The 26,960-nt window shown below is 42.1% G+C and overlaps 2 protein-coding genes across 5 annotated transcripts in view; one reads left to right on the top strand and one right to left on the bottom strand.

The window, feature by feature from the left end:
• Window positions 1-26,960, top strand: part of TDRP (testis development related protein) — a 53,300-nt gene that overhangs the window by 8,020 nt on the left and 18,320 nt on the right. The gene's annotated exons all lie outside the window — the stretch shown is intronic.
• Window positions 6,924-26,960, bottom strand: part of FBXO25 (F-box protein 25) — a 98,396-nt gene continuing 78,359 nt past the window's right edge. Inside the window, exon 10 of one of the 3 annotated variants that reach the window (XM_060001535.1) lies at window positions 6,924-7,216. In XM_060001535.1, coding sequence (XP_059857518.1) covers window positions 7,052-7,216 — 165 coding nt within the window. In that variant the 3' untranslated portion in view covers window positions 6,924-7,051. The remainder of the gene's footprint in view (window positions 7,217-26,960) is intronic. The other 2 variants (XM_060001534.1, XM_060001537.1) reach the window with 2 other exon arrangements.

Genomic DNA, 26,960 nt, shown 5'->3' with positions numbered 1-26,960 from the left:
TTTCTTCCTGGATACAGGTTCATTTGGGACTAGGCAGATACTTCTCTGTGAGGTTAGTCTTATTGGACATTCCCGTGATAAATCTGATGTTTAGTCCGCAAAACTCCTTTCATCAAATAAAAGCAGACAGTTAGTTGAGGGAAGGGGAGGAAGAGGAGGAGAAGATAAAAGATCAGAGGTAAAATACTCCTTCCTTCTAGATTCACTTAAGGCATCTCAAAGGAGGCCTGAAGTTTCTCCTGTTTATGAGACAGAGTAGCACAGTCCAATAGAAATACAGTGCAAAAATTTTCTGGTAGCCACATTAAAAGTGTTTTTTAAAAAGGTGAAATTAATTTCAATGCAATATTCTAAATTAAATATATCCAAAATATTAATTATATCAATATGTAGCCAATATAAAAATTCGTTAAGGAGTTACTTTACTTTCACTTTTTTTCATACTAAGTCTTTGAAATCTAGTGTGTATTTTACATTTACTAGCACATCTCAATTTGTATACTCACTTTTCCTCAGAAATACGAGGTCAGTATTTAGATTTTATAAAATTTGCAGTTGAAAAAGTAGATTGTTTTATCCAAGTTGTTCTGAACATACATAAAAGTTTTCTAATAACTGAATTGAGTGTCTTTTTTTGAATTGGTACATAAATAATTGAAAATGCGTTTCCTCAGTCGTGTTAGCCCTGTTCCAGCTCCCTGGCAACTGTGTTTAGCTGCTGGTTAGGGAACTGGATGGCATAGTTCCGGACTTTTCCCCCAGATTCAGATCAGTTCATCTCAGGTTTGTGGATGCTTGTACGTGCCTGGGCCTGTGAACCTCTCTAGGCATGAGCTGGTTGAATTCCAAGGTCCCCCGCCCTGTCCTGTTAGCACAGTGGCCACTTGAGGATGGAAAGGGTTAAGGCTTGGTGTCTGTCTCAGGCCCCAGGCCCCAGCACACTACTCTGTGTAATGTTCACCTGTCAATGCTAATATTAAGCATTTAGATTGAAATTGTTATTCCTATGAGTTTAAAATCCTAGTTCATAAGGTTCACTTTTACTGATTTTACTAGAACTTAAGGTCGTATGACTTAGAATATTCTTTAAAAATTGCTACTCATTAAAAATTGCATCACAGAAGATTGTGATATACCTTAAGGAGAAGATGCATGTTAGATGAGCTTTGTTCAGGCGTGAGGTCAACGTTAATGGCTGTACAATACATATTAAATAAAGTGTCTTTATACAGAAACACACACAAAACAAGGTTATGTATTGAATGATTGATGAAAATGTGACAGAGGCTCACAGGAACCTGACCCTGTATTTCCTGTAAGAGCAGTGATTCAGTATTTGCTGATTCATTGTCCGTGGCAACTTTTACAGCGCAGCTGCCTTGAATAAGGAGAATCAACTCTATTTTACATTTGAGGAACTTAAGGAAGCTAAAAAACTTGTGCAGAGTTATGTAGCCACTAATAGGAATTTGAATCCGGGTTTCTCTTGAGGTTTTTTTTTTTGCTACACTCTTTCTCTTACCTTACAGGTTATCATAAATTCGTGATATTTTTCTTCACTTTCCAAACATTCATATTTTATATTCAAAAAATTCTAGGGCTTCAACAATTAGTGCTTTAAAAAGCATTGATAAAATTGTGTCTTGGCTCAAATTTCAACAAACACCCTAGGATACTTCTACTTTTTGCTATGCTTAAATATTGTAATAATGAGTGTATTTATCGAAGTCTTACTATGGGAGATAGATGGTTCTCTGGTGAATTAGTAAGTGAAAAGTACTAGAACATTGTGAGAAAAGCAGAGCTGTCACACATACACGCGCCCTTTTCTTTATTCACCTCCTTTTCAACTTAATTATTGGAGGAAGAGCAGGTAGACTTTAAGCCGGTTCTTGAGGAAAGACAGTGAGAAAGGGGGGAAATGGCGTAGCTTTGGATCCAAAAGAGGTTTGGGGGATAGAGAACAAACCAATTTAACTGGCACGGGAGGTTGGGAAGCCCCATTAAGGGTTTCAGACTTCACCTTTTAGACGAATATTGAGGGCCTTTGAGTCAGGGCTTCATGGTATTTGACAGGAAATACTTGTCTGCGGAGGAGGGATTAGAGGCAAGGTGCATTGAAACAGGATTCTGGTGTAGGAGTTGGGACGTGAAATAAGGCCTGAATTCTAGATGGAACAGTATCAGGACAAGAGGGAAGAAGTGAGCTTGCCAAAGCCGGTGGAAGAGAGCTGTTGCCTTTTGAGGTGAAGGTCAAAGGCTGAAGGGCAGTCGCAGTGATCAGGACGAAGATGTCACCTCTGAGCAGCAGGGAAGCCCAGGGTGCTGTGGCTTTGGGAGCAGCTTAACGAGTTGACTGTGGACGTGTGACTTGGGGACGGCGTCGCACATCCTGACGGACGAGCTGCGCAGGTGTGGTGCTGGGGGGAGGAGCTGAAGGGCTCATCATTTGTGAAGAACTGCAAGGACCTGGCTCTCCATTTCAGAACTTACACTGCAGCTGATGAATGAACTGGGACCAGGGGAAAGGGAGTAGGTAGCCCGGTGTCAGCAGGCAGACCTGGGCCCACCTGTCGCTAATTGTGTGACTAGGGGCAGATGAGTCAGTTATTCCCTCTCCAGAATCCCTGTTCTCAGTGAGAGGTTTAGAGCAGGAATCGGGCTGTGCGCGCTGTACAGTCTCCATCACAGCTGCTCCACTTTGCAGCTGTCCTGTGCAAACAGCTATGACGTGTGTAAGTGACAGGTGTGGCTGCGTTCCAATAGAACTGCTGACCCCTGGTTTAGACTAAAGGATCTTTGAAGTCTCTTCTAACTCTAAGGCAACTTGATTCATTAGAGGTTTGCAGTGTGGAATTTGTTGTGATTTCAGGTACAAGTAGGGAGTCTTAATTGCTAAACCTGGAAATAAATGGCAGGGTGCTAGAGCTCATTTATATTCTTCCTGGGCTTACATTTTGTTAATTAACAAGTGTGCATTCGTATAGCTTTCCACGCTTTCATATAAATTAATTGTCTAGTTTGGTCCTTTATCTCATTCCATGATGAAATGAGTCATGCTTTTATGGTCAAGGAGACGACACTAAGAATAGCATGTGATCATCCGCATCATCTTAACCCAGATGGAGCATGGAGGCTAAAGGAACCGGGAGGTGTTTTGAGACAGTAAGAGCTGTGTGTGTAATGGTGTTCATCTTAGTTCTGCGGAGCCTGGGGGCCAGCAGGTGCCCTTCTGGGGAGACTGCTGACTTTCCCCCAGTAGCAAGTGTTCACTGGGTGTACAGCTCCCTAACCAGAGAGCATCGTTTGCACCAGCAGGGGCTCTGTGTCCAGGTTCTGGCCTGTCATGTGAGAGGAAGCCGTGTGTGCACCTGCCTCGCTTCCTCTCTTTCCCTCGTCACATAGGTCAGTGGTGGAGGGCTGTCTTCCACCCCAGAGGTGGTGTTGTGTGGTGGTGTGCTGTGTTACAGCAGCAAATTTTATTACAACCAAGAGGCTTTATTACAAATTCCCCCCAGTGACCTACTGTATGTCACGTACCAGTTACTTCATTCTCCCTCTTCTGTATCAGTTAAACTTTAAAATAATACCTGATGTGATTTAGTGCTTCCTTGTAACTATTTATATCTCTTTTTAGATCTTCTTTGCCAGGTGTTTGGCTATAGCTAAATACTAAGCTTGTTGACTGAAGACCAATAATACTTTTTAAAAACAAAGTTTTATAGTGATGGTGTTTTAAACAATAAATGGAGACGTTTTGCCCCAAGATGTAATTATAGACATTGATCGATGTGACAAGAAAGTGTGCTAAGAAATTTTACAGAGAAAAGACAGTCTGTAACTATAATTAAGACTGATCATCTCCACACCTTTCCATTTTTATCATAAGGAATATATATATCTCCATGTTGTTTTTTCCTGATACCAAGCAGTTCTCCAATTTTCTGACACCAAGTGGGTGTTCTGCAATTCATTTCCGTTCTGACACTACCTGAAGTTAGCACAGACCCCGCAAGTGAAGGGCTCCGTCCCACAGGACTGCCGCCATGTCAGAAGTCAGCCACAGATGGGGTGCCCAGGCAAGCATAAGAGGAGTGACGCCAGCAAGATGGTGGAAGGGAAGCCCCAAGCCTGTTTCCCCTCAGAGACACTGCCTTACAATATATGGGCCAAAAAAGCCTTTATGACTCCAGAAACCAGTTACGAAGTTGCAGTAAACCAGGCAGGCACAAAGCTGAGAACAGCTGCATTGAAATGGGTAAGGAGGCTGCTTCACTTCACTCACAATAGCCGTTCCCACAAGTGTCCCTTAGCACAATTGGTAGTAAACGCCAAACTCAAGACTTCTCCGTCAGGAAGGTAATAGAAGAGTGGAGCACGTGCCCCACGTTCTGGCTTTTTGAGAAGCTGCCCAGGGGACTAGCTTGTCTCACCTGACTGGCATACTTGGCACACCTGGGGCCACTGAGAACAAATGAGAGTTCAGCTGCTTGTTGCAGTGCCAGAGAACCTACAGACAGATGCCAGAGGGAAAAAGAGGTTACAAGCTCTGGAAAGAGAAACTGAGAAAACTCTCTAATTGGGAAATTACATGCACAACCTCAGAGGAGACACATCCCCAGAAAAGATTTAGAGGCTCCCAGAATCTCTAGCCAGCATGCTTGGTGAAGGTCTTTCCCTGTATGAAGCCAGTCCATAAAGACTGGGAGAGGTGGCAGTTTTTTCAGATGCCCAAATCTCAGCAAAAAATAATGAGGCATCTGAAGAAACAGGGAAATATGGCCTAGTCATAGAAACAAAATAAATATCCAGAAACTGACCCTAAAGAAGCTGAGATCTGTGAATTACCTACAAATTCAAATTAATTGTCTTAAACACAGTATGCTACGAGAGAGCATAGAGAACTAGCTGCAGTTGTGAAAATGATGCATGAACGAAATGTAAATATCAACAAAGAGGAAGTATAAAAAAGGACCAAATTGTGGAGCTGAAGAATACAATAGCTAAATTGAAAATTTCTCTAGGGGGTTCAACAACAGAATCGACCAAGTAGAAGAAAGAATCAGTGAGTTTGAAGACAAGTCACTTGAAATTACCGAGTCAGGAACAAAAAGAAAAAAGAATGACAAAGAGTGTAGAAGGCCTAAGAGACTTATGGGACACGAATAAGTGGACCAATACATGCAGTGTCAGAGAACTAGGAGAAAAGGGCAGGAAGCTTCCCAAACCTGAGGAAGGAGATAAATATCCAAATTCAGGTTGCTCAAAAGAGGCCCAAACCAAGACACATTATAATAAAACTGTCACAAGGCAAAGCCAAAGAGAGAATCTTAAAAACAGCAAGAAAAAAGCGAGTTGTCACATACAAGGGAGCGCCCATAAGATTCTCAGTGAATATCTTAGCAGTAATGTTACAGGCCAGGAGGAAGTGGGATGATATAGTCAAAGTGCTGAAAGAAAATAAAAATGCCAACCAGGAAAACTATCTGGCAAAACCGTCCTTCAAAAATGAAGGAGAAATAAGACCTTCCCAGAGAAATAAAAGCTGAGGGAGTAATTACCTTGTCACTAGACTTGCTTTAGCAGAGGAACTAAAGGGAGTTCCTTCACATTGAAATGTAACATAAAAGCACATGAAAACATAATGCTTTTTGTTAAAGGTGAATATATAGACAGGTATAAAATCTGTAATACTGTGATGGTGTTACGTAGATCACTTTTAATTTGGGTATAGAACTTAAAAGATAAAAACATAAATATAGTAACTATAAATAAATGTAAAAAGATGTAATTTGTGATATTGATAACAAGTGGAGGGGAGATATAAAGGAGTAGAGTTTCTGTATGTGATTGAAGTTATTAGTTTAAAAGATTGTTGTAACTATAAAATATATTATGTAGCCCCCACAAAAAAATACCCGTAGAATATACACAAAAGAAAATGAGAAAGGGATCGAAGCATGTCCCTACAGAAAACCAATGAAACAAAGGAAGGAAGCAAGAACAGAAAAGAGGAACAAATAAACTGTAAGACATACAAAAAACAATCAACAAAATGGAAATAGTAAGTGCTTCCCTATCAGTAATTACTTTCAGTGTAAATGTATTAAACTCCCCAATCAAAAGATACAGAGTAGCTGAATAGATTTTTAAAAATAAGTATGCAAGGGCTTCCCTGGTGGCGCAGTGGTTGAGAGTCCGCCTGCCGATGCAGGGGTCATGGGTTCATGCCCCGGTCCAGGAAGATCCCACATGCCGTGGAGCGGCTGGGCCCGTGAGCCATGGCTGCTGAGCCTGCGCGTCCAGAGCCTGTGCTCCACAATGGGAGAGGCTGCAACAGTGAGAGGCCCGCGTACCACAAAAAAAAAAAAAAAAAAGTATGCAAGTACATCAGACAAAAAAATAAGTCAAAAATTTGTCACAGGAGACAAGGAGGGTCATCATATAATTATATATGTTACATATATATTATATATGTATTACATATATATTATATATGTAATACATATATCACAGCTCCCAAATATATGAAGCAAACATTGACAGAATTAAGGACAGAAATAGACAACAACATAATAATAGTAGGAAACTTGAATACCCCACTTCCAGTAATGAGTAAAACAACATACAGAAAATCAGTAAGCAAACAGCAGATTTGAACAATACTATAGACCAAATGGACCTAAACAGACTATATAGAACATTCCGAACAACAGCGGAATACATGTTCTTCTCAGATTAACAAAGAACATTCTCCAAGGGAAATCATGTTAGGCCACAAAACAAGTCTTAATAAATTTAGTAAGATTGAAATCATACTGAGGATCTTTTGAACCACAATGGAATGAAACTAGAAATCAATAGCTAAAGGAAAACTGGAAATTCATAGGTATGTAGAAAGTAAGACACTCTTGAACAACCAGTGGGCTAAAATCACCAGAGAAATTAGAAAATATCTTGAGGCAAATGAAAACAAAAACGCAAGACACCCAAATTTATGGGATGTAGCAAAGCAGTACCAAGAAGGAGTTTATAGTGGCAGATGCTTACATTAAAAATTAGACCTCTTGGGCTTCCCTGGTGGCGCAGTGGTTGAGAGTCCGCCTGCCGATGCAGGGGACACGGGTTCTGTGAGCCATGGCATGACTGTTGAGCCTGCGCATCCAGAGCCTGTGCTCCACAGTGGGAGAGGCCACAACAGTGAGAGGCCTGTGTGCTGCAAAAAAAAAAAAAAAATAGACCTCAAGTCAGTATATTTACACTTTAAGGAACTAGAAAAAGAACAAACTAAACTGAAAGTTAGCAGAAAGAAGGAAATCATAAAGAATAGAGCAGAGAGAAATGATTAGATAGTAGAAGAACAATAGAAAAGAAGTCAGTGAAACTAAAAGTTGGTTTTTTGAAAAGATTAACAAAGTTGACAAACTCTCAGAGGAAAAAAAAAGAAAAATCAGAAATGACAGGTGGTATTAAAACTGATGTCACAGAAATAAAAAGGATTACAAGAGATTGCTATGAACAATTATACACTAACAAATTTGATAAACTGGAAGATATGAATAGATTTTTAGAAGCATACAACCGATCAAGACTGAACATGAAGAAATAAAAATCTGAACAGATATATAACTAGTAAGGAGTTTGAATCAGTAATCAAAAACCTCCCAACAAAGAAAAACCGCGGACCAGATGGCTTCACTGGAAAATTCTTTTGAACACTTAAAGAAAATTAACACCAGTCCTTCTTAAACTCTTCCCAAAAATTGAAGAGGAAGAAACATTTCCAAACTCATTTTTTGAGGCCAGCATTACTCTAATAGCAAAACCAGAAAAAGATACTACAAGCAGACTTCCCTGGCGGTCCCGTGGTTAAGACTTCATGCTCCCACTGCAGGGGGTGTGGGTTTGATCCCTGGTCAGGCAACTAAGATCCCACATGCTGCGTGGCGTGGCCAAAAAAAAAGAAAAAGATGCTACAAGAAAAGTATAGAACAGTATCTTTGATGAATATTGATACAAAAATCCTCAACAAAATACTAGCAAACCAAATTCAGCAACACATTAAAAGGATGATACACTATGACCAAGTGGGATTTATTCTTGGAACCCAAGGATGGTTCAAGATTTGAAAATCTATGTGTAACATGCCACATTAACATATTGAAGGAGAAAAACCACATAATTATCTCAATTGATACAGAAAAAGCATTTCATAAAATTCAGCACCTTATCATGACAAAGCATTTAACTGATTATAAACAGAGGGAAAATACCACAACATAATTAAGACCATATATGAAAAGCCCACAGCTAACATCCTACTCAGTGGTGAAAAATTGAAGGCTTTTACTCGAAGATCAGTAATAATGCAAGGATGCCCATTCTTGCCACTTCTGTTCCATGTAGTACTGGAAGTCCTAGCCAGAGCACATTAGGCAAGAAAAAGAAATAAAAGGCATCCAAATTGGAAAGAGAGAAGTAAAATTATCTCTTTTTGCAGATGACACGATCTTATACATAGAAAACTTAGAGATTCCACAAAAAAGCTTGTTATAACTAATGAGCAAATTTAGAAAAGTTGCTGGATACATAATCAGGTTTGTTTCTATACACTACAGTGAAAATTCCAAAACGGAGATTAAGAAAAAAATCCCATTTACAGTAGCATCAAAAGAATAAAAAACTTGGAATAAATTTAACCATGGGGACAAAAATGCAATGCACTGAAACTAGAAAACATTGCTGAAAGAAATTAAAGAAGACACAAATAAGTAGAAAGACATCCTATGTTCATGGAGTGGAAGACTTGATATTCTTAAAATATCCACACTACCCAAAGTGATCTATGGATTCACTGCAATCCCTACCAGATCCAGTGGCAGTTTTTGCAGAAATAGAAAAATCCATCTTAAATTCATATGGAATCCTAAAGAACTATGAATAGCCAAAATTCTTTTTGACTAGCCCGCAGTTTTTTTCTTGAGAAAGAAAAAGCTGGAGACCTCACACTTTCTGACCTCAAAACATATTACAGACTACAGTAACATAAACAGTATGGCACTAGAGAGCCCAGAAATAAACTCTCACTTATATGGTCAAATGGTCTATGACAAGGGTGACAAGAACACATGATGGGGAAAGAACAGTCTGTTCAGCCAATTAAATGTAGAAAACTGGTTATCCACATGCAAAAAACTGAAGTTGAACCCTGACATTATACCATGTACAAAAGATAACTTAGAATGAATTAAAGACCTGAACGTAAGATCTGAAACCATAAGACTCCTAGAAGAAAACAGGCAAAAATCTTCTTCGTATTGGTCTTGGCAGTGATTTCTTGGATATGCCACCAGAACACAGCCAGTAAAACCAAAAATTGACAAGTGAGGCTACATGAAACTTAAAAACTTCTGTGCAGCGAAGGAAACAACAGTAAAAAGGGCAGCCTATGGAATGTGAGAAAATATTTGCAAACCTCATACCTGAGGTTTGGGGTTAATATGCAGAATATAGAAATGAACTACAGCTCAACACCAAAAACAAACAAGGAAACAAACCTGATTTTTAAAATGGGCAAAGAACTTGAGTATACATTTTTCCAAAGAACTATGCAAATTTACTATATTCTGTTTGCATGGAAATGCAAATCAAAACCACAATGTCAGCTCACACATGTTAGGATGGCCACTATCAAAAACCCCCCAGAAAATAACAAGTGTTGGTAAAGATGAAATTGAAGAAATTGCAACCCTGCGCACTGTTGGTGGGAATGTAAAATGGTGCAGCCACTATGGAAAACAACCTGGAGTTTCCGAAAATGTTTTAAATATAGAGAAGTACCATATGATTCAGTAGTCCCACTCCTTCCTTCCATAAAGAAAATGTGGTCCGTGCGCAGAATGGAATAATGCTTAGCCTTTAAAAAGAGGGAAATCCTGTCATGCTCCAACATTGATGAACCTTGGGGATATTATGCTAAGTGAAACAAGCTCACCACGAAAAGATAAATGTGTATGATTCCACTTATATGAGGTCTTGAAATAATCAAAGTCTCAGACACAGGACATAGAATTGGAGTGCCCAGGGCTAGGGAAGGCAGAAAACAGGGAGCTACTGTTTGGTGGTTAGGAGTTTTAGTTTTGCAGGATGAAAAAAAGTCCTAGAGCTCTCTTGCACAACAGTGTGCATATAGTTAGTACTGTACTTGCTATAGACCGAATGTTTGTGTCTCCCTGCAAATTCATATGTTGAAACCTAACCCCCAAGGTGATGGTGTTAGGAGGTGGGGCCTTTGGGAGGTCATAGGTCATGAGGATGGAACCCTCATGAATGGGATTAGTGCCCTTAGAAAGGAAGCACCAGAGAGCTCCCTTCTCTCTTCCGCCATCTGAGGACATAGGGGAAAAAGTGCCATTGTGAACCAGGAAATGGGCCTCACCATACACTGAATCTGCAGGCCCCTTCATCTTGTATTTCCAGCCTCCAGAACTATAAGACATAAATTTCTGTTGTTTATAAGACACCTAGTCTGTTGTATTGTGTATGGTAATCCCAAACTGACTAAGACAGTACTATATACTTAGAAATGGTTAAAATGGTACATTTTGTGTTATGTGTTTTTTACCATAATAAAAAAGTGGGTGCCCAGGCTACCCACACTTCTCTCTAGCTGACTACAAGTCAGGGGTTCCATGATCTCCCACTGGTTTCAGTAATTAACTAGGAAAGCTTACAGAAATTCAAGAAAGCACTTTACTTAAAATTAGAGGTATATTGTAAAGGATAAAACGCAGGAACAACCAGATGGAAGAGATGCATGGAGCCAGGTGTGTGGGGAGGGGCCTCCTCGACCTCTGTGGACCTGCTGTCTTCCCAGCCTGGAGGCTCCTGAACCTGTTATCTGAAAGTTCTGTTTCCTCCTATCAGGCAGGATAGATTAAATCACTGGCATTGGTCACTGAGTCAATTTTAGCCTTTCCCAAAGGTCAAGGGAGGGGTGGTGGTGGGATGGACGGACGGACAGACGGAAAGTTCTGACTATAGGAGTTTGCTTTTCTGGTGGCCAGCCCCCATCCTGGAGTTCTCTGGCCCCCCCCACCAAGACCCCCCTGCGTCATCTTATTAGCATACAAAAGACTATAAATTCCAAGTCTTTAGGGGCTTTGTGCCAGGAAGCAGAGACAAAGACCAAATATTTATCTTTACCAAATCCCCAATATTTGATTTGTTGTAAATGTATGTGGATGTCAAACTAGACTTTTTATTAAAATACGTAAATGTTTTCTTAAAAAACGATAAAATCTCTCAGTTTTTCTCTGTGTTTTTCCTCTTGCTTTTATGCTGAGAAAGGCATTTCCTTCCTTGAGATCAGATTCTCCTTAGTTCCTTTATGGCTTCATTTAAAAGGAAAAACTCTTTCATCTGTGTGGAATTTATTTTGCTGTCTGTTGTGAAAATAAGAACTTAAGTTTTTTTCTCTAAAAGTAGATAAGCAGTTGTTCTACATCTTTTTTTTTTGTTTAAATCATTGTTCTTTTACCCTCTTGGACACATCACTCTTATTAAAATTGCTGTGTGTTATGGTTTGTTGGGTTTTTCCATTCTGTTCTCTTGAATTCTGCCTATTCTTGTTACATTTCCACAGTTTACTTGCTGAAGTTTTATAATATGTTTAATAACTGGTGGCACAAATTGCCTTTTATTAGACTTTTTAAAATGTCTTCCTTTTTGTGAATGAAAAATGTTGCCTGCCACATCTGGAAAAAAGTGTTGCTGCCATCAAACCACTACAGCCCCTCCTGATGGTGCGCCCTGAGGGGACTCAGGCTGGAGACAGGTGGGCTGGCTCAGCCACTGCAGCCCTCCTCCCTACCCCCCCCCAAACTGTGCACCCTGAGGGAACTTAGGGTGGGAAAGCACAGGATGCTGGCCCCAGAGAGCTGAGGTGCATAGCAAAGGAATGATTTCAGAGTCCAGACTCTTGCATCTTGCCATGCACAGAAAAGCACTGAATTCCTTAACTTGGTTTTCTTTAATTAACAGTACTCTTTGGATGTTCCCACTACCTGGTCTTTGTTGGAAAAACTTCTGTGTATCCTAGCTCCTCCCTTACCTCTTCAGAGCAGTCCCTCAGAGCCATCTAAGAGGCTGCATCCCAGGCTTGAAGTCTGCAGAAATAAAACAATTGTCAACTTTTAGGTTGTGCTTTTTTTTTTTCCAGTCGACACTTTCCTGTTTACTTTTTGTATGTATGTGTCTTATTGAGCTAGGTTATTATCTTCTTTTTTTGTTTTTAATACGACTTTATGTTTTAGAGCAGTTTTAGGTTCACAGCAAAATTGAGGGTGGGGCACAGAGATTTCCCATGTACCCCTCCCCCCGACCCTCCCCCAGCCCACTGTCACCATCCCCACCAGATGGGAGATTCGTTACAATCCATGAACCTGCACTGATACATCATCACCATCCAGAGTCCCTGGCTTACATCAGGGCTCACTCTTGGCGTTGAACATTCTGTGGTTTGACAAATGTATAATGACAGGTATCCACCATGAGAGTGTCATAGAGAGTAGTTTCACTGCCCTAAAAATCCTCTGTGCTCCACCTGTTCCTCCCTCCCCCAAACCCTGATCTTTTTACTGTCCCCAGTTTTGCCTTTTCCAGAATGTCATAGAGTTGAATCACACAGTCTGTAGCCTTCTCAGATGGGCTTCTTTCACTCAGTTAAATGCATTTAACGTTTTGTCATGTCTTTTCATGACTTGATAGCTCATTTCTTTTTAGCTGAATAATATCCCCATTGTCTGGATGGACCAAGTTTATTTACCCATTCAACTGCTGAAGGACATCTTGGTTGCTTCCAAGATTTGGATATTATGAATGAAGCTTCTGTATAAACATCCACATGCAGGTTGATGTGTGATCATAGCTTTTTGACTCCTTTGGGTAAATACTAAGGCATGTGATTGCTGGACCTTATGGTTAGAGTATGTTTATTTGTATAAGAAACCGCCAACCTGTCCTCCAAAGTGACTTTTCCATTTTGCATTCCTGCCGGTAATGATGAGAGTTCCTGTTGCTCCACATCCTCACCGGCACTTGGTGTTGTCAGTGTTTTGCATTTTGGCCATTTTCATAGTTGCATAGTGGTATCTAACTGTTGTTTTAATTTGCAATTTCCTGATGACATATGTTGTTTGTCACCTTTTCATATGCTTAGTCACTGTCTGTCTATACATGTTTTAGTTAATGCTTAATTGTTTTCCGTGAAATAAATGTGCTGTGGACCCCCTGATATTTAATGGGTTCACTCTGGCTGGGACACCAGTTACAGCTGACATCTTTGATTATTCACTTTTGCATGTGAAAGTGGAAAACAGGTTTGTTTTTGTATGAGAAAATAGGAATTCACCTTTTTGGTTTCACCCTGTATATCTTCTTTGGTGAGGGGTATGTTCAGGTCTTTTGCCCATTTTTATATTGGGTTTTCATTTTCTTGTTGTTGAGATTTAAGAGTTCTTTGTATGTTTTGGACAATAGTCAAATACCTGATAGGTATGTCTTTTGCAAATATTTTCTTCAGGTCCATGGATTTTCTTCTCACCCTCTTGAATTTCCACCTTTTCTTGTTGTAGTCCACATTTCTGAGGACCATGATTTGAGCCGATGGGGGCAGCAGCTCACTGTCTGGAGGGACTTGGGAGAAGCAAGGGGCTTAGACCTGCATCTTCTGAGGCCCATAGGACTTAGAGTTGCCACATATTCTACCCCCATCCCAGGTAGAAATCATAACTACCAGACCAGTAATTTGAGAAGAAATTATACTTCCTAATATTTATTCTTGTCATTCAGGTAATGATTTTTTTATCTTCATTTATTCAAGTTATTTTTTAAATGTAATTTGTCAAGGTAACGTGTAACTTTTTTCTGAACATCTTAAATATTCTTGTCTTGAGAATAGCATTTTTTCTGTTGTCTTTAACTGCAATAAACCTATTTAGTTTTATACATTTATTTTATATTTAGCCATTTCATTAGGTCTAATGGTTCTTCACTTGATGCTTTTCCATTTTCTAGTTATATGGTCTTTGCCTAAATTATAATAATTGTATTTTCCTTTCCAGTTGTTTTAACTCATTTCTGTTTTATGCCTTGTACTGATTAGAACTTAAAGAATAATACTGAGTAATAATGTGGGAGGGCTGCCGTATCTTTTTTCTGACTTTATTTTGGGTTATGCAGGCTAGAATATCATTTACTTTGATAGTACTTTAAGCATGCTCATGTACACAATATTTTGAATGCCTGTATCTGTAGTTGTAATCAGAGAGGGAGATTTCATAGTTTCATAGATACAGCTTTTTTGGCTGGCCAAGAGATTAGTGAGCATTTAAAAATCATAGAAAATGTAGAGCAGAAAATATATTTGAAGTGAGGGTGGAGGAGGAACCTGTCAGATTCAGTCCCATGGCTGTCTCAGTACGCGGAGGCCAGTGTTGTCCAAATTTAATGAAGTTCAGGCTGAGTAGGCACTAGGTCATTTCCACTAGGTTGCAGATGGTAAGTGGGGACCTGACTTGACCTGCATTCCCAGTATATGTGGTATCTTTATTCAGAGATATTAGCTGAAGTGGAATAAAGTCTGAATTGGAAAACTTCCTTTTCTAGATTTTTTTTTCAGGATAAATTCCATCAATATCCAGTTCCTTCGACATACAAAATGAGAATCTTTGTTTTAGGTGGCCCTTCAAGGCCAGAAGCAAGTACTCTCAACCTGTTGGTGCCAGCCTCTGGGGGCGAGGCATGGCATGTGAGAGCTGCAAATCGGCTCATTCAGCATGTGTCCCCATGGTCTTTGGGTGGGACTCCTTCCCCGGAGCTGGAAAGCTGATTTTGCCGTTTCCCAGTGTCAGTGGGGACTACCTTTCCCTGTAGCCACTTACAGAAAACAGTCCACTGTGCCGATGTGGACCTTCTGGTCACCAAGGGGCTTTGTAACCAAAGGGTTCCTTGTATTTACACGTGTGAGCTAAGGAGCAGCAGGTCGGGCCGAGGCATCCTGGACCCTGGATTGTTGCAGAGAATGTTGATCCAGAGAAGCGTGGAGGACGGCGGCCTCCCTACTCCTGTGTTGTGGTTGTGAATCCGTGGCTGTTCCCTGGCAGGTCAGCTCTGGTCCCGTTTTCTGGGGGTCATTCCTGCAGGCTCAGTGTGGAGCCCCATCCTTCAGTCTTTCAGCAGCTGGACGTGCACCTGTGTTTTTCTGTATTAAATCTCTGTATGTGAGTTAAATAGTGGCTGCTGTTAATTGTCTGTACCAAGCTCTGTAGGCCCCGGGTGTGCTGCTCCCAGGATTGGAACATGTGAAGATCAGTCATGGCAGTTGGTATCTGCGCTCAGGCATCTTTACACAGGAGTGAAAAGGGTAGTGCATACCATGCCTTTGCTATGAACTGTTTCAGCTGTAAAACTACTATTAAGAGTCTACTTTTGTGATGTGACCAGATACTTCAGGCATTTTCTTCCATTGTTGGGCCAAGGCTGGTAAGAGGTGGTAGGAATAAGCTCTCTCTGGGCTTCTGAGTGTGATCTGCGCCCCTTCCACGGTATTTTCAAATACAACCACCTGCCTTTTTCTCTTTAAACAGCTTTATTGAGACGTCATTCATATAACAGTGAATTCATTCACTTAAATGGTACAATTAAATGGTTTTTAGTGTATTCACAGATATGTGCAACTGCCGATTTTAGGACATTTTCAGGACCTCAGAAAGAAACCCTGTGCCCTGTAGCTCTCCACCCCCTGTATTTTCCCTCCGCAAGCAGCTGCTCATCTACTTTGTATTACTACAGATTTCACTGTTTTGGACTTTCACAGATCATGTAATGTGTGGACTTTTGTGACTGGCCGCTTTCACTGAGCATAATATTTTAAAAGGTTCACCTGTGTTATAGCATGTGTCAGTATTTTGTTACTTTTTATGGCTGAATAATATTCCATTTTATCCATTTACCACAAACGTTTGGGTTGTTTCCACTTTTTGGCTATTATGAATGCTGCTATAAACAGTTGTGGCAAAGATTTTGTGTGGACCTGTTTTTCACTTCCGACGGGTATATATCTAGGAGTGGAATTTCTAGGTGCCGCAGACTGAATGTTTATGCTCCCCAAATTCATATGTTAAATCCTAACCCCCAGTGTGAATTAGGTCAGGTGCCAGAAGCCTAATGAATGGGATTAGTGCTCTTATAAAAGAGACCCCCGAGAGTTCACTGCCTCTTCCATCACGTGGGAGTGCGCTGAGCTTAGCCATCAGTGAGCCAAGAAGTGGGCCCTCATCAGACACCCACTCTGCTGGCACCTTGGTCTTGAACTTCCCACCCTCCAGACTGTGAGGAATAAATTTCCATTGTTTATAAGCCACCCAGTCCGTGGTGTTCTGTTATAGCAGCTCAAATGGAGAAGACACTGGATCACATGGTTTCTCTATGTGAAATCGTTTTACAAACCTGCTGACTGTTTCCTACAAGTGACATCGTTTTTCATTCCCACCAGTAGTGTTTGAGGGTTTGATCTCTACAATTCCGCACATACACGTATTATTACCTGACTTTTTGATTCTAGCCATCCTTGTGGGAGTGAAGTAGTATTTCATTGTGGTTTTGATTTGTATCAATATTTCTCTGATGACTGATGTATTGAGCATCTTTTCGTGTACTTATTGGCTATTTGTATCACTTTCTTGATAGTGTACTTTGAAGCACAAAAGTTTTAAATTTTGATGAATTTCAGTTGCTTCATGGTTTGATAAGACATCAACTTATCAATGTCTACAAAGAAGTCAGATAGGATTACATTGCATTGAATCTGTAACCATGTTATGTATTCTGATCCATGAACATTGTATGATTTTTCCATTTATCCAGATATTTTAAAAGTTTATTTCAACAATACTTTGTGGTTTTCAGAGAAGAAATTTTGAGCTTTTGTAAAATGTATCCCTAAGTATTCTTTTTGATGTGTTTGTATGTGGCATTGTTTTCTTTATTTTTTTGATTGCTCATTGCTGGTGTATAGGAACACAACTGATTTTTGTATATTGATCATGTATTGTGTCACCACATTGAACTGGTTTATTCTGATAGGTTTTTAGGGGATTCCTTAGGATTTTCTATGTAAAATATGATGTCATCTGCAAATAGAAGTATTGTACTTTTTCCTCTCCAATCTGGATGCTTTTTATTTCTTTTTCTTGTCTAGTTGCCTTGCTGGCACCTCAACACGGTGTTGAATAGCGATAGGCATCTTTGACTCATTCCTGATCTTAGGGGGAAAGCTTTCAGTATTTTACCATTTAGTCTGATGTTAGCTGTGAGTTTTTCATAGATGCTCATTATCAGATTGAGGAAGTTCTCTTTTTTAAAAAAAAGAAATCATTGATTTTTAAAAACAGTATAACAAGCAAAACAAACATTTAAAACTTATTGCTACCATGCTTAGAACATACAGTGACAGTTCTATTATAACTATACAATATATGTAAATTATACTTGAAACCTGAATGTTGTGTCTTGACTTTAATTCATTTCAAACTATTTCTGATTTCCCTTTTGAGTGCTTGTTTGATTCATTGGTTATTTAGGCATGCTTTGTTTAATTTCCACCTTGTTGTGAGTTTTTCCTGGTATGGATTTTTAATTTCATTCCTCTGTTGTCAGAGGCTCTACTGTGATAATTTTATCTTTTTCACGTGTTGTTTATTTTCTGTCTAGTTCTATCCATTATTGATAGTGGCATACTGAAGTCTCTTTTATTGTTGGATTGTCTAGTTCTCTCTTTATTTCTCTACATTTTTGCTTCTTCTTCTTGTATTTTTTCTGTTATTATGTGCCTATATGTTTTTAATTGTTACATCTTCCTGATGGTGAGCCATTTATCATTATGAAATCATCTTTATCTTTATTAACTTTAAAATTTTTAATGTTTATTTTATTCATTAATATAGCCACTCCAGCTATTTTTGTGGTTGCTGTTTGCATGATTTATCTTTTCCCTTCCTTTTACTTTCAGTCTGTTTTTATCTTTGAATCTAAAGTATGTCTCCTGTAGGCAGCATTTAGTTGGATCACTTTTTAAAATCCAGTATGACAATCTCTGCCTTTGATTAGATTGTTTAATCAGTTTACATTTAATAGTATTATTGCTTAGTTGAATTTACATCTGCCATTTTTTGTTTTCTTCATGTCTTTTTTGTTCTGCTATTCCTCCTTTACTACTTTCTTTTGTGTTAAGTGTATACTTTGTAATGTAACATCTTAATATCTTATTATTTTACTGTCTGTAGTCATCTGCACAGTCCAGTACAGTTTTACCCGCACCTGCCTCTTTTATGCTGTTATTGGCAAATGTATTACACTTGTGTTACATAAGCCCAACATTACATTAGATACATGTTATTGTATACACTTTTTAAGTTAGTTATAAGAAGTAAAAAATAAGCATTTATACTGTGTTTTATAATTACATAATTACTTCTACCAGTGCTCTTTGTTTTTTCATGTGGATTTGAATTACCATTTGGAGTTACTTTTAGTCCGAAGACCTTCCTTTAGTGTTTCTTGTAAGACAGATCTGCTAGCAACAAATTCTTTCAGATTTGCTTATCTGGGGAAGTCTTTATTTCATCTTTATTTATGAGAGATAGCTTTGTTGGATACAGGATTTGTGTTTGTCAGTTTTTTCATGGAGTACTTTGAGTATGTTATTCCACTGCCTCTGGCCTTCATTGTTTCTTCTGAGAGCCAGCTCCTAATCTTACTTGGGGGGGGGGGTGTCCCTTGGTAAGTGACAGGTTGTTTTTCCCTTCTAGTTTTCAAGACTTCCTCCTTGTCTTTGTGTGGTGTAATAAAGAAAATGTCTGGTCTTTCCCACCGCCACCCCCCCATTCCTAGCACAGGGGTTCCAAACCCTTGGGATTCCTGAGGGTCAGGAGTCATTGTTACGCTAAGACATGAACTCACAGTGTGCCCCTCCACAGCATCAGGATGGGGCTTGGTTTCCAGAAAGACCAGGCATAGGAAGAGAGGTTTGGGATCCCCCAGGGAATGGAGAGGGCTAGAGACTGAGTTCTATCACATGGTCAATGATTTAATCAATGAATCATGCCAACAGAATGAAATTCCAGTAAAGACAGTGGAGCTTCATGGTTGGTAAACACACTGTGTGTGTGTGTGTGTGTGTGTGTGTGTGTGTGTGTGTGTGTGTTAGAGAGAGAGAGAGAGAGAGAGAGAAGCTGGCTCTGAATCCACAGGCAGAGGGCAGGGAAGCTCTGCGTTCCCCCCAGCCTCTGAATTTATACCTGTTGATTGCCTGGGGCCACTGAAATGAGGCTGGTGTCTTCAGTGAAGACAGTCTCGAGGAGGACTGAGCCTTGAACTTGTTGAGTCTGAGAGTAGCTCCAGGTAGTTAGCCTCAGAACTGTGTTACAGTAAAACAGCTGATGTTGACTCTGACTTTGTTTAACTATGATGTATGTGTTTGTGGGTCTCTGTGTTCATCCTACTTGGAGTTTCTAGAGCTTCCTGAATGTATGGATTTTTGTTTTTCAATGAATTTGGGAAACGTTCTGTTATTTCTTTGATTTTTTTTTTTTTTTTTTTTTTTTTTTTTTGCCGTACGGGGACCTCTCACTGCTGTGGCCTCTCCCGTTGTGGAGCACTGTCTCCGGACGCGCAGGCTCAGCGGCCATGGCTCACGGGCCCAGCCGCTCTGCGGCATGTGGGATCTTCCCAGACCGGGGCACGAACCCGTGTCCCCTGCATCGGCAGGCGGACTCTCAACCACTGCGCCACCAGGGAAGCCCCAGCACAGTGTTATTAGCTGTGGTCACCCTGATGGACATCACACCCACACAACGTATTATAACTGTGAGTTTGTACCTCTGACACTGTTCACCCACTCCCTCCATCCCTCCTCTGCCTTGGGCAGACACTAATCTGTCTCTGTCTCTCTGAACTGGGTTCTTTTTTGTTTTGCTTTTTTTTTTTTTTTTTTTTTTTGCGGTACGCGGGCCTCTCACTGTTGTGGCCTCTCCCGTTGCGGAGCACAGGCTCCGGACGCGCAGGCTCAGTGGCCATGGCTCATGGGCCCAGCCGCTTCACGGCATGTGGGATCTTCCCGGACTGGGGCACGAACCCGTGTCCCCTGCATCGGCAGGTGGACTCCCAACCACTGCGCCACCAGGGAAGCCCTTGTTTTGTTTTTGACTCTACATATAAGTGAGATCATACAGTATTTGTCTTTCTTTGTCTGACTTATTTCACTGAGCATAATGTCCCCAAGGTCCATCCATGTTGTTGCAAACGGCAAGATTTCATTCTTTTTTATGGTTGAATAAGTCTGGGGTGTGTGTGTGTGTGTGTGTGTGTGTGTGTGTGTGTGTGTAGGTTGTTTCTATGTCTTAGCCATTGTGAATAGTGCTGCACTGAACATGGGGCACATATATCTTTTTGAGTTAGTGTTTTCACAGAAGTAGAATTGCTGGATCATATGGTAGTTCTATTTAATTTTTTTGTGGAATCTCTATACTGTTTTCCATAGTGGCTGCACCAATTTACATTCCCACCAACCGTGCAACACTTGTGATCGATATTTTTTGTCTTTTGGTAATAGCCATTCTCATAGGTGTGAGGTGATATCTTACTGCGGTTTTAATTTGCATTTCCCTGATGATTAGTGGTGTTGAGTATCTTTTCACATACCTGTTGGCCATCTGTATGTCTTCTTTGAAAAAGTGTTGAGATCCTCTGCCCATTTTTTAATTGGATCGTTTGTTTTTTTCTATTGAGTTGTATGAGTTTTTTATATATTTTGGATATTAGCCCTTTATCAGATATATGATTTGCGAATATTTTCACCCATTCAGTAGATTACCTTTTCGTTTTGTTGATGGTTTCCTTTGCTGTGCAGAAGCTTTTCTGTTTGATTTAGTCTGGCTTGTTTATTTTTGCTTTTGTTGTCTGTGCTTTTGGTAGAAAATCCAATAAGTCATCACTAAGACTGATGTCAAGGTGCTTACCCAGCTGTGTTTTCTTCTATGGTTTCCAGTCTCACACTCAAGTCTTTAATCCATTTTTAGTTAATTTTTGTGTATGGTGTAAGGTAGTAGTCCAGTTTCATTCTTTTGCATGTATATGCTGTCCAGTTTTCCTAACACCATTTATGGAAGAGACTGTCCTATCCCCATTGTATATTCTTGGCTCCTTTGTTGTAAATTAACTGATCATGCATGCATGGATTTATTTCTGCCTTTTCTATTCTGTTCCATTGACCCATGTGTCTGTTTTTATGTCAGTAACAGGCTGTTTTAATTACTGTAGCTTTATAACATAGTCTGAAATCAGGGAGCATGTTGCCTTCAGCTTTATTCTTCTCAAGATTGTTTTGGCTATTTGGGGTCTTCTGTGGTTCCATACAAATTTTAGGATTGTTTGTTCTATATGTAAGTAAATCTGGGCACTACCCCTCCCCCATTCCTGTTGCCAACTTCGTAACTAACTTATCTCCTCCTTGTTTCGTGTCCTGCTGGGTTATCTTTGTGAGGTCTGCCCTGTGCCCCCCAATGTTGAGTGTTGGGCTTTGCCCCTCAGGGAAGCCCTCCTCTGGGTGCACCCACATCGCCTGGGCTGCGGTGGGTTTGGCAGGCCGGCCTTCCTCTTGCCCTGACAGCATCTGGCTGTTAAACTCCACTGACTGCCAGCTGGTTACTCTTTTATTTCCAGCAATACTCGGGGGCATAAATTGCTCTGCAGATGCGTGCATTCTGACTGGCTCCTTTGAAGGAAGCATTTCTGAGGCCCCTGTTGATCATTGCTCTGACCTCAAGGGCCCCTTCTGGCTTCTCCCTGCTTCTCTCCTGCAAGCTTGCTGCTCAGCTTAGCTGCACCTCAAGTCTGCTCTTTTTTTTTTTTTTGCGGTACGCGGGCCCCTCACTGTTGTGGCCTCTCCCGTTGCGGAGCACAGGCTCCGGACGCACAGGCTCAGCGGCCATGGCTCACGGGCCCAGCCGCTCCGCGGCATGTGGGATCCTCCCGGACTGGGGCACGAACCCGTGTCCCCAGCATCGGCAGGCGGACTCTCAACCACTGCGCCACTAGGGAAGCCCTCAAGTCTTTTCTTGATTACCTTTCTCCACCTCCCCCTGCTCTTGAGAGCACCCTCCCCTGCGCTGTGTCACAAATGAAGTTGGTGCCTTTGGGAGGAGCCCTTCCATGGCTCCAAAGCTCTTGCTGGCTCACAGCATCTCGTGTCCTGCTTTCCCCTGGCAGGGTCTCTGAGCCAGGGCTCTGGAGCTGGCATGGAGACCACGACAAGCTTCTCTGAGTGGCACCCCACTCTAGGAGCTGAGCGCTAGTGGGGGTGGGGAGCAGCCTGGGGTCTCCTGGTGCGTAGTAGCTGCCACTGCGTGAGCTGGACCCGGAGACCAGGGTCCCGGGTTTCCAGTGTTCCATACCTAGGGTGAGCCTCTGTCTGCTGAGTGGGGGCTGGATGGAAGGAGGGAGCCCTCACCTCGGGAGCCTCGGGATGAGAAATGCAGAAGCCCTGAACCCTGCCTGGGGCCTGGGGGAGAGCAGGCTCAGTGCTGCCGGCTGCAACTGGGGGCCCAGGGGCCATGGTCAGGTTCAAATGCCACCGATGCTTGCTTGCCTTTTGTACATTTTCTTAATTTCTGGATTTTCAAATATTCGTCGATTTTCTTGAGTAGATATTTCTTCATTTACTCTTCACCCTAAGGAGCATTTCCAGAGGCTTTTAATGGTTGTGGTTTTGTTTGTTTACACATTTCAGTAGTTTCACTGGGGAGTGGGTCCTGGTCTCTTCAGGCCGTCGTGGTGGAGGCTGATACTTGCTTTAATTTGTAAAGCCCGCCTAAGTGAGTGTTGCTCGTGCGGGGGCAGGGGCAGCGTGACGCCCCCCTTGTGTCGTGCGGGGGCCGGGGCAGCGTGCCCCCCCCTCCCCCCCGCGCGTGCTGGCTCCGTTTCTCGTTTTGCTCATCTCTTGGCGGAAGTCAAATCCTCCACTCTTCTTCCTTCTCATGGGAAGTGTTTGGTACAGAAGTGAATGGAGACTGGGAGTGCACGGGGTGAAAGTCCTGTGTTACTTTTGCTGTTTCTGGCGTTCGCCAGGCCTGTGCAGAGAGGACACAGCAGCCGCCACGCTTCAGCAACGTGGTGATTGCGCGCGCAGCTCTGCTCCGAGGCTGGACCCGTCGTTTACCGTCAGTTCAGGAGCCACTGTTTAAAATCAGTGTTTAGGATCAGTGCCATTTAGTGAGTTATATGTCTCAAATAATTTTCAAAAGGAATGAGGGATTGAGTTAAGATGAGAGTTTTTTTCTTTTATCTATTGATTCTTATCTCTGGCTCTTACATATACTCGTCTACCTTTAAGTTTATTTTTGCGGTAGTAACTTAGAATGCTGCCGTGACTTATAAACACTAGCTACCTTTGGTCTGATTTTTACATGTGTTTATTGGCATCTTTATGCAATTTGTAATTGCTCTGTTTTGACACTTAGAACAAGTTAGGTTCTTACTACTATTTTTAGTAGTATGACTGCAAATACCTAAAATTTTAGAATACCTGATGATTATGTGATTGTTATATGGTTAACAATGATTAGCTTCTCATCCCGCTGTGGGAGTGGAGAACTGAATCTAAATTTCTGGTAGGATTATGGGCTATTCTGTCACTTCTCCCCTGGAAACCACGCATGTAACCCACACGGGAGCCTGGGAGGAAGACGGGAACCGGGCCCTCCATCAGCCTTCCCTTCCTGCCGTGCCCACAGCTGGTGGCTCACTGGCACCCCTCTCTGGCGGTGAGAGCTGAATGGCCTCGAGGAGGTGGCCAAGCTGGCCTTTCTTAGGACAGAGGCCCGCGGTGGCAGAGCAGGAAGGGCTGGGTAGTGCTATCAGGGGCCGGAGGGAAGTGCAAATAGCCTGGTGCCCGCGTGTGAAGGTGGGGCAGCGCGGGTGAAGCGTGGGAACGGCTACCCTCCGGGCCAAGGAGACCTGGAGCTGAGACCACGTGCACTGGAGCCTGCCCCTCCTCCTGGGACCGTAGGCAGGGGGAGGGGGGCTGGCAGGAAGGCCAGCTGCAGAGGGAGCGGGAGGGCAGCATCCCCACTTGGGGCCTGGGATCGGGTTTCTAGCTCTCCTGGCCCCGCTGCTCCCTGGCGAGGCCTCCTCCTTCCAGGCCTCTTCACTGGAGGGTGTGCACACTTCCTTGCGTGATTTCTGTGCTGCTATGCAGAAGGCTGGGCTTTGTGAGTAACCATTTTTATTTCTTCTCAACCTAAGCCTCGTTGGTGTCCTGGTTATCTGATGATACTGGATGTGGGCAGCTTTTTTATTCCCATTGCTGTGAATGAAGAGGATATTCAGAGGTTGGAAGTGGGTGGGAGTAGATGGAATTTTCCTTTGGCCTCTGGCAACAGGTTAAGTTCATCCGTCTGAAATATTTCTAGCAAAAAAAATCCCCATATTTTGGATCTTGGTTGGCAAAGTGGTGGATTATGTTTCTTCACTGGGATTGCTTTTTCCAGTTTCTTTTAAGCGTCTTTGTCTTAGTGTGATCAGGCTGCTATAACTAAACACCACAGACTGGGTGGCTTAAACAACAGAAATTCGTTTCTCGCAGCTCTGGTGAGGACCCCTTCCTGGCTGTAGGCTTCTGGCTGTAGAGGAAGGGCTGAGGAAGCTCTCGGGGTCTCTTTTCTAAGGGCACTAATCCCAGCACGAGGGCTCCACCCTCAGGACCTGGTCACCTTCCCAAAGACCCCCCTCCTAACACCATCACATCAGGGTTTAGGATTCCAACATGTGAATTTTGTGGGGAAACATACATTTAGACCATGGCCTTCCATGTGCTGACGAATAGCATTTCTCCCTCCTGAAGGCCCTTCGGCCCTGGAGTCTTAGCAGAGGGCCTGCATAATGAGCCTGTTATTAAAGCCGATTAGCACTTAGCGCCTGGGGTGCGTGGATTTGTGTGGAACGGTTAACGCTCCGACTGGATTAGTCCCTCTCAGCACTTGGCAAACCTGCTGCACAGTTTGTACCAAGGAAGGTTGTAGTGGGCGGTGTGTATGGGCTTGGATTTTCCAGTTACATAAGTACTCCACATGTATTAATTAATGTTTGTTTTCATCAGGCCTACAAGATTATATGAAGGTTGTAATTTATATTGGTTACATAAATTGAGTATTTAAGTAATCATTTAAGGTTAAGTTTTATTTTGGGTAAATACTCTGTTAAAAAATTTGGTGTGGGAAGGAAAAATTCCCTTTTCCCCACTCTCTAAATCCTGCTCTAAATAAGTAATTACCACTATTAATATACAATTAGCCAGTTAGTTTTCAAATAGCTCTTTTAAAAAGGACATAAGGTGGAAGTTTTTCAGAATGGGAAATGATTAAAAATGCAGCTTAAAAGCTCTGAATGAACTTATTACGTTTGGTTCCGAAATGTGCAGAAGCCAGGAGCAGAGTTCTTTTGTCTTAACCACTGTCTGTGTTTGAATAGTTTTTGGTGTGTTAGAATTTAAACATTCCAAGATCTCTGTGTTCACTTCTTGAGATAGTAGAGCACAAAGAAGTCAGTGAACCAGGAGTGTGAACGGGGAGTGTTTGCGGGAGGGCCGAGTACTGAGCTTCTCCTCCTGAGACGCTTGGGTGATAAGAAGGTGGTGGCCAAGGGTGTGCAGATCCAGGGCAGGTGCAGAGACCCGGGCCGCCTCTGTGGGGACAGCGCCCACGGTCCTGTGCCTCCTGAAGAGATCTCATTTCGCACCTCATCTGGGGACTTATTTCTAGCTTCAGGACTTTTAATAACACTTCATGGCTGCACCCCAAGGCTAAACGAGCGAAAGAAAACTGAAGGAAAAGAAGGGCATGTTATGCAGAAGACAGCGTCTCGGGCACCAGGGAAGGCCGAGGGCTGCCGGCAGGGCGGGGTGGGGGCACAGAGCTGCTGGGAGCTGTTTAATGACAGAAGATCCGAGTCATTTCAGGCCACGAGTCCTCCCCTTCTCTCTGGCTGTAGAACAGAAGGCTCGCCTGACCGGGTCCTGTGTCTCCTGAGCTGAAGACCTGGTCACATGACCAAGCTTCTCCCATATACTCGGCCTTCCCTAGTCAGAGAAGATCCTGTTTTCTTTCGTTTTGCCCATTTTCCTACTGGGTTGTTTTGATTTTTTTTAAATTGTTTTATAAAACTCTTTATATTGAGGACTTTGGATTTTTATCATTAAAAATCCAAAAACTTTTGCAATCTTTCCTAGGAAAATAGCTTGTTTTTTTGTTTTTCAAATTCAGAAAGAACTGTACAGTTTATAATTAAATAAAAGAAGCAGTACCCATTTCTCCCCTCCCCACCATGAGTTCTGGTCTCAGAAGTTACCCTTTTTAATGTTGAAGCTCTCTCTCAAGATACCTGCCTGCAGGTTTCCAAGCTCAGTGCTTATCCTATGTGGCAGAGAGAGATTCTGTAGAATGCGGCCTCTGTAGAGACTGGCCCCTGTGTGTATAAACTGTTTACTCTTTGCTTCTGGGTTTCAGAGGGAAGCACTTTTCAGAGCAGTCTTTTCTGCAGCATTAGGGAGACGTTTCCCACGGGCACGGGGTTGAGATGTGTTTTATTTGATCTGTTACCTACGGGGCAGAATCCCACGTGCCCTCAGTGGCCTCTGCTGTGGATCAGACGTTTTCCGACACCTGAGAATGCACTGCTGCACGTGTTCCTTTCCACAGCATCTGGGAGGCGTGGTCCCCCCAGCGGGGAGCTCTATTCTGAACTGGGGGCTGCTGCTGTGGCCACTGCATGTCTGTCTTTGATGCTGGAAACCCCTCAGCCGTGCTCTTGCTTTTCCTCATGAAACCCATCTTAGCTGGGTCGCACCC

This window comes from Delphinus delphis, chromosome 21 (genome assembly GCF_949987515.2).
Source record: "Delphinus delphis chromosome 21, mDelDel1.2, whole genome shotgun sequence".
Lineage (NCBI taxonomy): Eukaryota > Metazoa > Chordata > Mammalia > Artiodactyla > Delphinidae > Delphinus > Delphinus delphis.
Note: the sequence above shows the minus strand (reverse complement) of the source record. Positions and strands in the feature narration are given on the sequence as shown.